The sequence below is a fragment of the Prosopis cineraria genome, unplaced genomic scaffold, assembly GCF_029017545.1.
Source record: "Prosopis cineraria cultivar Desert tree isolate PC_DT_omini unplaced genomic scaffold, ASM2901754v1 PC601, whole genome shotgun sequence".
Taxonomy (NCBI): Eukaryota; Viridiplantae; Streptophyta; class Magnoliopsida; order Fabales; family Fabaceae; genus Prosopis; species Prosopis cineraria.
In genome coordinates, this window is record NW_026555926.1 from 1 (window position 1) to 15441 (window position 15441).

Consider the following 15441-nt stretch of genomic DNA (forward strand, 5'->3'; position numbering starts at 1 on the left):
CGAAGGTGGCTCCGACGACCAACCTATCGATCCCACTTCTCTCCTATCACCTCCCGTTAACGCAATCTCACACCACCAAACTCACCCCTCCTAATCCCGAAACTCCTGACCCGGATCCATCCCGAATTTTCGCTCCGATGTTCAGTCCCCAGCTTCGGATCTTCCCAAGACCTCGCCTACTGCGACAGCCTTTGATTTCTGGGACGAAGATGAATTCGAAGGCCTACCGACTGAGCAACCCACTTCGGACACTCCTACTGCTAAGGGAAATGCCAAACCTATTAGCAATAGTTCGGAATCAACTGTTTCTCCGAAGCCTGAGAATGTCAAGGGTTGGCGTTCGTTTTGGATTGAGATTGTTTGCGGAGGTTTTCTGATCATATTTGCCGTCAATTACTTCTATGGGAAGCGCGAGAACGAGAATATCGCTCTTGCCTGGGCTGCGCAATTCGCTGCCAAGGATTCAATTTTCGAGAAGAATTTTAGTCTTGTGGGGATTGGGGAAGGTGGTGATGACTCTCCATTGTTGTTGAAAGAAGGGCAAACGATATTCAAGTTCTACGCCAGCGGTAGAAGGTATTGCCAGGGGCTGTTGGCTACGATAGAGTTGAAGAGTAGGCAGGATCTGTTATCGAGAATATACAACATGATCGTGCCCACTAGGGACGAGATTACGTTTGAGGCGTACATGAATGAGGATGCTATGGACCACGTGGTGTTTGCCATGGCAAAGAAGAAAGCTGCAAAATCTATGCAGAAGGATGAGAGGGATTTGCAGAGGTTTGCGAGTCTTCTTTCGCCTCCGAATGGGAAAAAGTGGGTAGCTGAGGAATTGGCTGTTATTTCAGAATCAAAAGAAGTGGCTGCTGATTTGATTACCGAGGCGGTGCTTGACCAGGTTTGGACTTATTTTGTTTAAGAATACTACTAGTAAGGAAATCATATGGTCTGCTTTTTGCATCATGTTTTATGAATTTTGATTGTTGTAGTTTGAACTTGTTTGATTGCTCAATGCTCAATTCAGTGCAGAGTCTCCCCCCCCCCCCAAACAAAAAAAAGTTTTAGTTTGAATGGTATGATTATTGATTGTGAATGTTTGCATGTCAATGTGTATCGAAGTAAGGAGGAACACTCATGAACTTTATTTGGAGTGGGATCATGGAAAAAGAGAATATGGTTATAAAGAGTGATAACGTAAAAGGAGAAAATTGTTAAAGAGATTCGATGTGAACTTGTGTTGCGCACTCTCTAAATGATTGAATGCGTCTATGAATGTAGAGAATTTACTTTGCAAAATGAATCTGCAAATATTGAGACCTTGATCCCCTAGAACCCAATGTTCTTGGTGGGCCTTTCTGCAAGTAGAAAAATGTATCTTCGATCAGCAGTGCAGTTATTATTTTGTCGAAGTTAAATTTGTTTCTTGGGCAAAAAGTTGAACTTAATCAATATGGTACAGGTATTCGGTGACAAAGCTTTCGAGAAATTTGAAAAAGTTTCATTTCTATACATTTCTCTGATCAACACCCAGCTATCCACAGGAAGGTGTTGGTGTTCAAGTTTGTGCTTCCAGGTGCTAACAACATGGCTGATATAGCACGACTGCTGGCTCTTGTGCCTTATTACATTGATTTGATCGGAAGATATAAATTAAGTTCTCAGGTTGGTGGATTCGCCTTAATTATCAGATTACAACGCACACACAACTTGTTTTTCATGATCACTTAAACATATGGTACATGATTGACTCTGATGTTATGCAGGCTCGGTCCAAGACAGAGGCTGCCCGATTAAAGGTTGCTCAAGAAATACAAAAGGAACTTCATAATGCCCGGCAAGAAGCCATTCAGAGAAAAAAGGCTGAAAGGAAAAAGATGATGGAAGAGGCTGAGGCGAAGCTCAGTGCAGAGGCTATCCGAAGAAAGAAGTGAAAGAGCGTACTCGTCAGACGAAAAAGGCCATGCCAAGGATGAAAATGACCCGTGGTTCCTAGTGTTTGAAGTCTCTCAAGTCTCCCGGTTCACGTTTAAATCTCATGTTCTTGCCAGGACCATGCCTTCAGAATCATAGAAGGTTCCAATCTGCCCTTCGACCTTCATAAAATTGCAGTTTTGTAGTTTGCATGACTGATATAATTTAGCTAGAGATTCATACCTGCATCTTGATAAGATTTTGTGTGGAACAAAATCTGAAATTCTGAAATATATTTACATTTTTTTTCTTTTGCTCCTATGATAGTCATTGTTCCTGGGCGACAAGATTATATTCCCTTTTATATTTCTTTTGCAGTCAAATGTTGAACATCAGCATCTACTTAATAGTCACAAATGACTAAATGAGAATCGCAATCCGAAGCTTGACATAGCTGGATGGCTAGACAAGAGTGTCAGATTTGGTTATAGGCTAGATCTTTGGGTAAGGTTAAAGGTGTTGGCAGTGATTTGATTATTTCTTCTTCTTCTTCTTCTTCTTCTTCTTCTTCTTTGTTTGTTTGTTTTTTTGCAATCAAAATTAAATCGAATCAGACTTAATTGATCTTACAAAACGAGGGATTTATTTGGTTTTGGGATGGTTGGTTTTATTCTCTTTTTCCCCAAATGATTTGTTCTTCTTTTTGGTTTTTATAATTTTTTTAAAACATTTGAGCTTTTATGCTATTGTAGAGTATTGATTGATGATATATTATTAGTTAGATAGTAAATAATAGAATCATTTGGATTTTTTTTAAATCATATTCAAGAGTCAGCATGTGTTTGATTTTTAGTTTATATCTAACAAAAGTTTACTTGGACTATCTTGAATTTGATAAAAACACATCTTAAACGTGATTTTAATGTATTTTTGAGATAGACAGGTTATAAAATATATGTTACCATGAAAAGGGTTAATATATGTAAATTCCTTGGGGAAACCACATCGCAATAATTGGGTTTTGGGTGGAAAATCTACAAACTGAAAAAACCGAAATTTGAAAGAGGGCAGCGTTCTGCTCCCGTACTCCTTACCGCCATTACCTTCCACGTCATCTTCGTTAATGGCCCACAAGTACCTCATATTCTTAACCACTGAATACATGCGGAATAATTTGCCAAAAAAAGAAAAGAAAAGAAAAGAAATACATGGAATAATGTTACTGTATAAGTGTATATTCATAATATCGATGTTGCAATATATAATATATAGACCAAAAATATATATATATATATATAATATAAGTATATATTCTTTTCATTAAAAAATATAAGGAGTTATATGTTTAAAAATGTAATGTATTTTTAATTTTTAAAGTGTAATAATTATTTTTTTTTAAAATATCCTTATTGATAATGACTTTATATTTATTATAAGTTATTTAATATGAGTAAATATGAAAAAATCAGATTAGTTTAAACGTATGTAACTATTTTATTGAAAAGTAAAATTTAATTAAAAATATTTTATACTTTTGAGCGAGGAATATAAAATATATAATTTATAAAAATGATGTATTATTGATAAACTATGAACATCAACTTCATCTCTGCCTTTGGATCGACTCTTTATATATATATATATATATATATATTGATAAATTATAAACAGCTCTTTTATGCCAGCTAGCAATGTAGCAAGTGTTAGATATACCACAAAAAATATAATAATTTTGAGACACTTAACCAATTCCATCAATGACGTTGATCCAAATACTTTTTGTTTGGTTTTGATTATTGTATTAATTAACTAAATTAGTTCAATATTCACTTCTAGCATCAATCAACTTGAATTAGTGGTAGAGAAGAGGAATCAAATTGAACTAAAAATAAATAAATAATGTTAATTATAAGAATAGTAAACGTGTTTTAGGATGTATCTCTTTCAATAATATTAATATTAATTTTTTTGTTTTTATCTCTTCTATATAATTTTTCCAATTTTGATTTTATTTTTATTTTTTTACCATATTATTAAAAGTTACGTTAATTTATTTGGCTAAAACTAAAAGGAGTAAATTGCACTCATATCTCTCCAAATTTATTACAACAAATCCACATAAATTTTAGAATTAAACATTTATTCAAAATTAATGAAAATTTTTAATTAAGAGATTTATTCTTTAATTTAATTTAATTGAATCTCAAATTTCCAAACAAGTGAACTGCCAACAAATAGTTCAAGTTTTCAGTTTTTTTTTTTAAATTTTTTCCAGAAAAGTCTTCAGCTATTAAATCTGAATTTTGTGCCTACATATATACTAATTACATACAAAAAAAAAAATAATCCAATATTAAAGAAGGTTAAAGATGGAAGATTCTATTTTAGTACCTTTTCCCACAAAGCAAAAGGTATTAACAGTCTTTAAATACATTATATATACATATCTAAAAATAATTATTAATAAATTAATAATTATTATTTATATAGCCTTTTCCTTTATTTCTTCTCAATTCACATCTCGCATCCTAAATTAAAACGAGCTTTAGAGGTAAAAATTAGGATAAGTTCGAGTTCAAACTCTAAAGTCTGATTATCCTAAAATTTAACCTAATTTTGAAGCTTGACGTTTATTTAAAGAGCTTAGGATCGGGTCCTTAAACCCTCTTTTTAAAAAAAATTGAATATTTTAATTTAAATAAAATATTTTAAAATTTAATATAAAATAAATTAAAATCTCACATAAAATTTAACATAAAATTTGATAAAAATTTAAAATTTTAAATTTAAGATGAAAATTAAAATTTTTATCAATGTAAATCTAAATATTTCTTATCATCATTTAAAAATAAAATATTAAATACCTCAAATATAGGTTCAATTGTTAAAAATGTAGGTGAAGATTCAATGTTAATTATCTCTATAATTTTTTTTCATTACTAATAATAAATTGTATCATTATCAATCAAATATGTGTGTGTGTAAAATAACCAGGCTTGTAGGGCTATTTAAACTCAATCTTTTTTTACAGAATTTATTAGAATTAGGTTTTTGAGTCTGATTATTTTAAAAAAATTTAATTTTTAAAGCTTTAATTTTTATTTAATTAAATTTTTTAATTTAACTTTTAAGATTTGACTTTTATTTTTGACTTTAGTGAGCACTGTGAAGAAGAGTGTATATTCTAAAATTTCATCATTTTATTTAAATTTAATATTTACTTCTCTGATTTAATCCCATCAACATCCTGTCGATCTCAGCTATGTTTCTTTAATTCGCAGAAGTTCACGATCACTGCCCAGTAAACCTTCTCTCTCCTCTCTCTCCTCCCTCTCGCCTCCTGAAGAATGCCTGCGGGCAATGAAGATTCGAGTGTCAGCCTTAACAATAACAAGCTAGAGAGGCCACCATTGAAGAGACCTAAGACACTTTCAATACCTTCTTCGACTTCGACTTCGACCACTAACCGAAGGTTCGATCTCGGAGTTTCTATTGAGAATGGAAGCCCTGCAAGCGGTAATGGTGATTTTCCGAATGAGCAATGGAAGTACCCTTCTTTTCTGGGGACCACGAGACGGAAAAGAACCACAGTCAAACCCGACAAGGTTCAGAAGCTCGAATTCTCGAATTCGATGGGTCCCAAGATGGTTGGGAACCTGAAAAAGGCGGGAAATAGCTCAGTTGTTCCAGCTCCTCCTGCCAGTTCTTCTTCTTATTCTACATCCTCAACTTTTTCTTCATCTGCTTCTACTTCGATAGTTACTTTGCCGGCGCACTCCAGCTCTAGGAGGCCCCAGCAGAATAACCACTCTTCGATATTGTATTTGGTCAGTGATTTGTCTGCATTTGGGATTGTTTTCTCCTTTTTGGTTGTGTTTGCCCATTTTAGTTTAGAGGAATCACGTTTAAGTAAGAGAACCTTGAAAAAACACACACCCCCACACATAGTTTCTTCTATAGTAAGAACCTCAATTCTTTTCTTGATTTCAGAGGAGGTAGAAGGGGAAATATATATATATATATATATATATTTTGGGTTGTCCCCTTGGTTCCCCACGGAGTTACCCCCCCCCCCCCCGGGGGTGGATAGGAAGAGAAGGAGCTATTCTTTTATCATTAACTAAAAAGAATCTCTAGCCAGCTTCTGCTGAGAAAGTATCTGGAAACTTCTTCTTCTTTTTTTCTCTCAATTAGATTTTGGAAGGAAAAGCTCCTCTGGCATGTAATAGTTAACAACAACCTTTGCTACCATGGATCACTTGGGGACACTCCTGTGCAAAGGGCATGACAATCCGCACGGGATATCTTTCCTACTGTGGATCTTGAATGAAATAATTGTCAGCAATGTTTCCTCATATAATCACATCATCTTCATGCTGGATTTCATTCAAATACCTTAGTTGCAGCATTGGCTTGCGTTCAATATGCATAAGTGATAGAGACTATATTTGACTCAACCTATAATTTTGGCTTCCCACTTCTTCTCTTATTACTTTATGAAATAAGGTAACTGTCAGGACTTAAATATAATTTGTACTTTTTGTTTGTTGCAGCTCATTTTCACTTGTATTATTTTTGTACCTTATTCAGCTTATCTACAGTATAGGCTTGCAGAACTGGAGGTATGTTTTGTCTTCTTAAAAATCAAACGCTGTCTCCGATTTTAGTTTTCTTGGATAGATTATTTATCCATATCTACAATTGCTTAAATTGCAGGGTGAGAAAATTATCCTATGTTGTGAAAATGATATTTGTCATAAGGATGGAAGGGGCTCTTTAGAAGAAGATGATGTTTCATTTTATAACATCTACAACACCGACAGTAGAAAAGTTGCTTTGTACATTGTGGTGGCCACACTCATCTTGCCATTTTTGTTGTACAAATATCTTGACTACCTTCCTCGAATAATCAATTTCTTCATGAGAAATAAGAATAACAAGGAGGATGTACCATTAAAGAAGAAAATTGCTTATATGGTAGATGTATTTTTCTCCATATATCCTTATGCAAAGCTACTTGCACTTCTCTTTGCAACTCTATTTCTTATAGGATTTGGTGGTTTAGCATTGTATGCGGTGACTGGTGGTAGCTTTGCTGAAGCTCTATGGCATTCTTGGACTTATGTAGCTGACTCAGGAAATCATGCTGAAACAGAAGGGACTGGGCAGAGGATAGTCTCTGTCTCTATTAGTTCAGGTGGCATGCTGATATTTGCTATGATGTTAGGTCTGGTTTCAGATGCTATATCAGAGAAGGTGGATTCACTCAGAAAAGGGAAGAGTGAAGTTATTGAAATGAACCACGTACTCATTCTGGGGTGGAGTGACAAATTGGTAACCTGCTCAGTGTTTTGTCTATATATATATATATATTTGTAATTTAGCTCAGAATGTCATGTTGACTGCCTTTTTTGGGGGGGCATAGTTTATGCTGCGACATATCTTATATTGTTTCATCTCTGTCTTGTCTATCTCTTTCTAAAAGTTGGATTTCTTGTCTATACACAATATTTGCATGCTAAACATTGTTCTTTGTAATAGTTGTTTTTTTAAGAGTGCATATGTAATATTCTTTTAAAATATAAACGAAAAATAGAAGCTAATAAATTATAATTAACTGCAGGGTTCTCTTTTGAAGCAGCTGGCAATAGCGAACAAGAGTGTAGGTGGTGGCGTTATAGTGGTGCTTGCAGAAAAGGAAAAGGAGGAAATGGAGCTTGACATAGCAAAGCTAGAATTTGACTTCATGGGAACATCTGTTATATGTAGAAGTGGCAGTCCTCTTATAGTGGCTGACTTAAAGAAGGTATTAATGGGTATTTTTGTTCTATCATTTAGGCATGTGTTATATTTAACCAAACCCTTTTGACTGCTTAAGTGCAAGGAATATTTGTTTAGTTGGTTTTTCTTTTCTAACTTTTGCCCTGTTAATTACTCTCATCACATTGAATATTTGTGTCTCAGGTTTCAGTTTCAAAGGCTCGTGCAATCATTGTATTGGCTTCCGATGAAAATGCTGATCAGGTCATTTATCTATTTCATCTGACCTGTTAGGTGACATTAACCTTTGAGGAATTTCTCCTTTCTTATTGTTTTATGCATATCTGTCTCCAGAGTGATGCACGTGCATTGAGAGTTGTTCTTAGCCTCACAGGAGTAAAGGAGGGATTAACGGGCCATGTTGTGGTGGAGATGAGTGACCTTGATAATGAACCGCTGGTCAAACTTGTGGGTGGAGAACTTATTGAAACAGTAGTTGCACATGATGTAATTGGACGTCTGATGATTCAGTGTGCTTTGCAGCCCGGCCTTGCACAGGTTATAAAAAAACTGCATCCCTTTATTAAGCTTTATTCAGATGGGTGGTCCTATATCTGGGGTTAGGAGATGAGTGAATAAGTCCTGCTTCACTCATCTCACGATGAGGTCTTCCTATTTTCTGCTCTACTTGTTTACCTAACTAGAATATGCTTGCTAAGTAAAGTCCAGAAGTTCTTCTTATCTAACTGCAGCCCTGTGCATTTACAGATTCAAATTTTTAAGGATAACATGGAAAAAAGAAAAATTAACAATCACATCAATTAATCAATTAGTAGTGAATTAACAGTGCAACTTATTCTAATTTTATATAATATATTGATCCCCCTGCTAACTTGCTAATTTCTTGAAGTGCTCTTTGTAAAAGAATTGCTGTTGTCTAGATAGGGGAAGTGACCAGCTGTTTTGTGTATAAATAATGCCATGAATGTGATGGACTTTGCGTTTGCGGTTCTCTATTGTATTAGATTTCCATGTAACCTTTTTGGAATCTTAAAGTGTCGTTTCATTTGTTTTCCTGTCTTGGCCAGATATGGGAAGATATACTGGGGTTTGAGAACGCTGAGTTTTACATCAAAAGATGGCCTGAACTGGATGGTTTATGTTTTAAAGATGTACTAATTTCATTTGCTGATGCAATACCCTGTGGAATTAAGGTGGCTGCAGAAAGGGGGAAAATTATTATAAATCCAGATGATAGTTATATCATGAGACAAGGGGATGAAGTTCTTGTTATAGCTGAGGATGATGACACTTATGCTCCCGGACCTCTTCCAGAGGTTATCTTTCTATTCTAAACTCTATATTGCTGCACTGTGTATATTCGGTATGTTTGCTGGTTGGTGAAATGTCTAGGTGGTTATAGTAATAGACATTTTGGGCATGGTTTTGCTTTTTCTATTAAATGATTTCTGGGTCACTTTTGTCATAATTTCTGTAGCCAGAGAGTCACAATAACTATTAATACACTGTTTTAATCTCATAATTTGTACAGGTACGCAAAGGTCATTTCTTAAGGATACCTGATCCACCAAAATATCCAGAGAAGATATTATTTTGTGGCTGGCGACGTGATATTGATGATATGATTATGGTAATTCTCTATATTGTGCTCTTCCAAAGTACCTTTAACATCCTTCTCTGTTTAATAAATTGGAGTACACCAATCAGTTTGATGTGTATTAAGACCTAACTTATACTTTTACCACATAATACAAGGTCAATTTAATGCCAGCGTTTAAAAATCTTGATATCAATTAAATTACTAAAGAAGATTGAGCATGATAATGTTTTTATCAAAGATTGTTTTAGGAGACACAAAACTAGCTAGAAACGTATGCCAAAGGCAGAAACTTTAAATTTTCTAGCGGTCTACTCCCTTGGTCTTTTTTATAAGACCCTATTAACAAGGTTCATGAGATTAAGGAAATTTGCTAAAAGTAGTTAAATGTCAAAAATTGTAACAACTTTCCTAAACAACTCTTTGATTGGTATAGTTAATTGGGTAGAGAGATGGAGAGGATGGAAAAGCCAAGAGTGAAAGAGACAATGATGGGAGTACAAGTGGTGTCCAATGTGGCTTCCGTCAAGACTTCCAAGGTGGCATCCATAATGGCATCGAGAGTGGGAGAGTCAAGAAGATGGAGATAATATTTGGGCTACTAGAGTCCATTTAGTTTAATTGAGTCAAGTTTTTTCTATTTTTATTGAATTGTCGTATTTATTTTTCATGTATTTTATTTATTTAGTATTTTAAGCTTTAATAGCCTATTATAAGCTTTTAGGCTTAAGTTATCCATTAGGGTTTTCATATTAGGATTTTTAGAGGGTCTTGGTTGAATTAGGAGTCTTTTATTTCTTTAAATACTACTCAAATTTAGATGGCATAGGGAGAACATATGGAATAAAGTTTCTTTTTACAAGCTTTGGTTGTTTATCGGTGTTTAGGGTTGAATACCATGCGGCTTTTTGGATAATCCTGACATTGAGTTCTTTGTTTGAGAGATCCTAGGCGTGATTCCAACTCTTCATGTGAGTATTTTCAATTAGTGTGTTCTCCATGAGACAACACATCATATGATTTCAAATTATCTTGTAGGCTTTCTGTATCATTAAGGGCATTTTTGAAAATGTGTCATGAATATTTCATTAAATTTAGTAAAGGGGCTTGTATTAAGGACTAATGGGTAGGGTCTTATAAACAGGATCGGAGGGAGTACTATTCAATGAATAACTAATACTAGATTAAAAATGGGGGAATCTTGAAAACAATTTGACCAGATCATTTTATGCTTTTCCATCTTGTCCAACAAAATATTGATTGAAGTCAAGGCACACAAGTGCGCGCACATGCAAGCACAGCGCACTCGCATGCACAGAAATCTTCTATCCAAGAGTTTGTATGCAAATCTTGAATCTGTAAAACAAATTGCCATAGTGAACTATGTACTTTATCCCCAATGATGGACTCTATGATGATGGTAGATTTTCACATACATGTAAATTTACCCACATCCCATAAATTCTTTGCCTAGATTCTAGCTTTCACATTCCCCTTAAATTCCTTAATTGATCATTCAGCATGTTTTAGGTTCTTGAGGCATTATTGGCTCCAGGCTCAGAACTGTGGATGTTTAATGAGGTTCCTGAAAAAGAAAGAGAAAGGAAGCTTGCTGATGGTGGACTTGCTGTTTCTGGGCTACTGAATGTCAAACTTGTCCATCGGGAGGGAAATGCTGTGATTAGACGGCACTTGGAGTCTCTTCCTTTGGAGACTTTTGATTCAGTAAGTTTAAAAATCCTCTTCTCTTATTTTTGATAGAGAACAACGGCATCATTAATCTATGTAACCAACCCTACTTAATGGGGCAAGGCTGCTTGTTGTTTCCTAGCTCAATGCTCAACCTGGAATGTATGGATAAATTTTAGCATTACTAGTCTCATGAGTTGCCGACCATAAAGTGTGATTTTAAACCAAAGTGAGTTATTCTATAATGAGATGAATAATCAAGTTCTATTATAATGGATCGGATAGTAACTCTAAGGGCATGTTGGTTCTATTTTTGTTTTACTATTTTGAAAAATAGTTTCCCAAAGTCATTTCCAAACAACAATAACAACAAAGTCTTATCCTACTAAGTGAGTTTGGCCATATGGACTGCTCAATATCATTATTCTTTATCAACAACCAACTAAAGTCATTTCTAAACAATTTAAAAATAAAATTAGCAAACATGTTTGGATAATTTGATCTTAACAAGTTTAAAAATTTTAAAAATTGAGTGCGTTTGAATATTTTGCTTTGAAACAATTTTAAAAATAATTGTTTGACTCAAATTTGACATCTTTTGTGGTGCGCCCATGTGTTATGTTGTATTGTGTGCATGCATGTTAGGTGTTGTTATTTGTATGTGTATACATACTCTTGATGTTGTCTCGTGTGTGTCTGCACTCATATATGCATGTACAAAGTCATGTCATTTGTGTGTGCATGCACTTGCAAGGGTAAGTGGATGCATGCATGCACATTTGTGCATATGATACCACATTGTGTTGTATCAATGCACATGCATTGAGCATGTGTAACATTGCTTCTCATGTTTAATACATGTTTGTGTTATGTATCATATTAAGTGTGTCAGTTTTTCCCCCCTTTAGTGCGTCATGATTTTGTGTATATGTTTGCTGTTTATCTTTGTACGTTGTAGTATCATGTTATGGGTTTGACTAGGTTGTATATATTTTGAAGTTGAGTTTGATGTATTAACATGTCTATGTGGTGTTGCATTTTTGCTATATGAGCACATCGTTCTTATAACGTTATTTAAAATATACAATATAAAATAATAGGAAAGAGATCATAGGTTAATATTTACTAAAATGTCATTTATGATTTTGCTAGCTTCAAACTTGTTACCTTAAAAACATGTATTGACAAAATTTTTGTAGACAGTAGTTGTTTCCTGTTTTCGAAACAATTTACAAAAGGAGAAAACGTATATATAGTTTTATGCATTTGCTATCAGGTTCTCCAATAAATATACGAGAGAAATGTATGATTATTACAACTTAGTGTCACATGATTGGGCCTTATAATTTGTTACACGTGGTTTTATTGCAAAACCTCATAGCGAAGATATAAGGAAACATACTAAAGTCTAGTCCTGTTAGAATTTGTTCTCAAAACATGAATTTATGAACAAAATTCCAAACCTTTTTGTATTAAAAGTTATAGAGTTTGACTAAAAAACTACTAGAGATGATCAAACACAATAAGATAACATCTGGCACAATAGAATTTGGAACATTAAATAGAACTGCTAACTTTGTAACACTCAAATGGAAACTTTTTCTAACTGTATACTAACTCTGAGGACAGATCCTTATTCTTGCAGATGAATCAGTTGAGGACTCTGTTGCTCATTCTGATTCCAGATCTCTAGCCACCCTTCTACTCATTCGTGACATACAGGTACAACTTTGCTTATCATATTTTTCATGTCACTGACTACTGTAAAACTCTTATTCTAAAAGAAACTTCCTTTTCCTTTTCTGCTTTGCAGTCAAGACGTCTACCTTACAAAGACTCAAAGTCAAGTACTTCTTTGAGGTTATCTGGGTTTTCTCACAGCTCTTGGATCCGTGAAATGCAGCAAGCTTCAGATAAATCAATTATAATTAGTGAAATTTTGGATTCTAGGACTAGAAATCTAGTGTCTGTTTCCAGAATCAGCGATTATGTGTTATCAAATGAGCTGGTTAGTATGGCGCTAGCTATGGTGGCTGAAGACAAGCAAATCAATCGTGTTCTTGAGGAATTATTTGCAGAGGAGGTATTTTTTGGGCCCTTATTTGAAATCCTTCACTTGCTTTGGTCATATACTTTGCTTGATAGATGAATTTTTCTGAAATTGCCAATCCTCTAACCTTGAGTTTTTAGTTTGAATTTCTTCTTTTTTTTACCTTTTCGCCAAAATTTTAAATGTTTTGGTTTAAAATAGCCCAATTTGGATCTTTCTTCTTTCTGTGGCAGGGCAACGAGATGTGTATTAAGCCAGCGGAATTCTATTTGTTTGACCAAGAAGAACTTTGTTTTTACGATATAATGAACAGAGCTCGTGAAAGAGGAGAGATTGTTATTGGCTACCGCCTTGCTAACCAAGATCGTGCCATAATCAACCCTCCAGAAAAGTCAGTACCAAGAAAATGGTCACTTGATGACGTTTTTGTAGTCATAGCCTCAGGCGATTGACAAGGGGTTAGTACCATCCTTCAAGTTCCGTAAGTTGTGATGACTGGATACTTGCAGTAACCTTACCTTTCTTGACACCGGAACGTAGTTAACCTTCTCTTTGCATGCTAATTGGGACAGGCAATTAACTGATAATGTAAAATCTGATGATATGATGCTGATGCAAGAAAATCCAAAGATAACAGTTAGTGTTTTGTTCTTCAGTGAAATTCTTTTGCAACATTACTTCAATTTGTAATGTGAAATAATCTTTTCTTTCCCCTTCTGTTGGGGGGATCAAAAGAAGCCATGTTATGGCGATTTATTCTTTCTTTCCCATCCGCATGCTCAAGTAAGTCTGGAATAATCTTCCCAAACTGATATTAGTTGCTGAGGGTAGTCCAAGTGGTAAAGTTAGCACCAAGTCTCCAACAAATATGTAGAAACAAACTTTTGACTTATTACAAAGTGAAAGATTTTGCTGTATCTGGGATACAAACTGACACACCCATGTATATGAAATTCATTTTTTGTTTTGTTTTTTTTTTGAGTTTTGGGCTAAAGCTCTTCAAACGTAATATCTCTCATGTTTCTCTCTTTGAAGGCACTGCTCTTATTTTCATATTTCTCTTACATTATTTTCTCTATAATGATTTCACTCTTATGGAACCCATCTCTTGTTATCTCAGATATGAATTATTTCTACCTCTCTTATTTTTATAGACCCTATCAAATCCTAGATCTAGGAGTTAGTTTGGGTGTTTATTTTGATCCTTGATGCAAGTGCTCATTGCTCAATTTCCGATGTCTTTCATATTCATAATTTTTCCTCCCAATTTATTATATAGTTTGGTTCTTATACAAGCAATGTTGATAATACTCAAATATAAATAATTAAAAGGAGGGATATTTTAAAAAAATCAAACACATTTTTTTACATATAATTAATTTACCTAGTTTTCTTAATCTTTATGAATTCGTTAACGAATTCCTATATTTGGGATTGGAGAGAATATATGAGAATATATGTTAGACTATTTTCTCTTCTATGATTTCACCTATTTAGACCCTACTTGTCTTGTTTTTATATCACTCTCACGTGATCTTTTTGGATGTTTTATATAATTCTCTTTCTTATATAGGAACCCCGCCTCCGTTATTTCTCCATCTCTCTTTATGATTCTCTCATCAACAGTTTCACCAATGTAGATCTTATCTCAAATGGAACTCATTATCTTAAACTCAACAGCCATATGATGTGGAGTACTTAATCTACGTGTTAGCCTTTTCAAGCTTTGTACAAGCAGAGTATTTTAATAATACTCTCTAAAGGCTTAATCTACTGTGTGTTTATCAGGTGACAAGCCATTGCCTTCCAACAGATTTTATTTCCTTTTTTTTTTTTTTTGGTTCTTTCGCTCAGTATCTGTAAAACTTGAGATATTACTATTTTTCACTTGAACTAATCCAAATTCTTGCTGCATGGGACCGTTATTAAATGATGGCCTCACATATAGTCACATGTCAAGACTTGAATTTAAGATCTCAAAATAAGTTGATTTAACATCTTAACTAATTGAATTAATCACTTCTTAGTCCAACAAATTTTAATTCTTTCCGATGAATCTTGTGTGATTTTAGTTTTCTTAGAATAAGCTTACCCTATTAGTTACGGTTTTTTTTTTTGGGGGGGGGGTTTACATGAAGGAGGATCAAACAATATTAGTTATGGGTTTACATTATATAATTGTTGCCATATTTGCAGAGAACATTAGTTAAATAGAAATATTGTTTAAAACGATTGAAGATAATAATCAACATACAATATTAAAGAGAGATCATTTGTCCCCTTTTTTGTGAAGAATGACAGTAGATCCCAAAATTTTAATTTAATGGTAATTAGATTTTTGAGAATTTTGTTAAAAGACAAGTTGAAATTATTGATTTAGACAGTTATAAATATGAACATTTTAGTTGTAAAT

At 34.0% G+C, this 15441-nt stretch overlaps 2 protein-coding genes across 6 annotated transcripts; both read left to right on the forward strand.

Annotated features, from left to right (window-relative positions):
* Positions 1-56: 56 nt before the first annotated feature.
* Positions 57-2288, forward strand: LOC129297736 (uncharacterized protein At5g49945-like; the record flags this gene model as incomplete). Its single annotated transcript, XM_054936095.1, is given in 6 exon segments — positions 57-120; positions 123-898; positions 1460-1487; positions 1490-1662; positions 1764-1914; positions 1917-2288. Coding segments are annotated over 6 exon segments (1269 nt in total), but the record flags the coding sequence as incomplete, so codon positions are not given.
* A 2907-nt stretch (positions 2289-5195) lies between these two features.
* On the forward strand, positions 5196-14682 carry LOC129297733 (ion channel DMI1-like). Of its 5 annotated transcripts, none has more exons than XM_054936092.1 (13): positions 5196-5738; positions 6465-6533; positions 6628-7245; positions 7535-7717; positions 7876-7935; positions 8026-8229; positions 8760-9008; positions 9224-9322; positions 10820-11014; positions 12608-12700; positions 12792-13061; positions 13262-13486; positions 14602-14682. In XM_054936092.1, the coding sequence occupies exons 1-12, from the start codon at positions 5259-5261 to the stop codon at positions 13478-13480; spliced, it is 2739 nt and encodes a 912-aa protein (XP_054792067.1). In that variant the 5' UTR covers positions 5196-5258; the 3' UTR covers positions 13481-13486; positions 14602-14682. The 5 variants fall into 5 exon arrangements, with proteins under 5 accessions (XP_054792067.1, XP_054792066.1, XP_054792064.1 ...); XM_054936091.1 differs by lacking the exon at positions 14602-14682 and adding an exon at positions 13601-13996; XM_054936089.1 differs by lacking the exon at positions 14602-14682 and having other exon boundaries at positions 13262-13996.
* The last annotated feature ends 759 nt before the right edge of the window (positions 14683-15441 follow it).

Excerpts from the sequence above, each read along its gene's own strand:
- LOC129297733 (XM_054936092.1), top strand. The coding sequence starts at position 5,259 with ATGCCTGCGGGCAATGAAGATTCGAGTGTCAGCCTTAACAATAACAAG. Across the intron at positions 7,936-8,025 it reads CCGATGAAAATGCTGATCAG|AGTGATGCACGTGCATTGAG; the intron begins GTCATTTATCTA and ends ATCTGTCTCCAG. Across the intron at positions 12,701-12,791 it reads TACTCATTCGTGACATACAG|TCAAGACGTCTACCTTACAA; the intron begins GTACAACTTTGC and ends TCTGCTTTGCAG.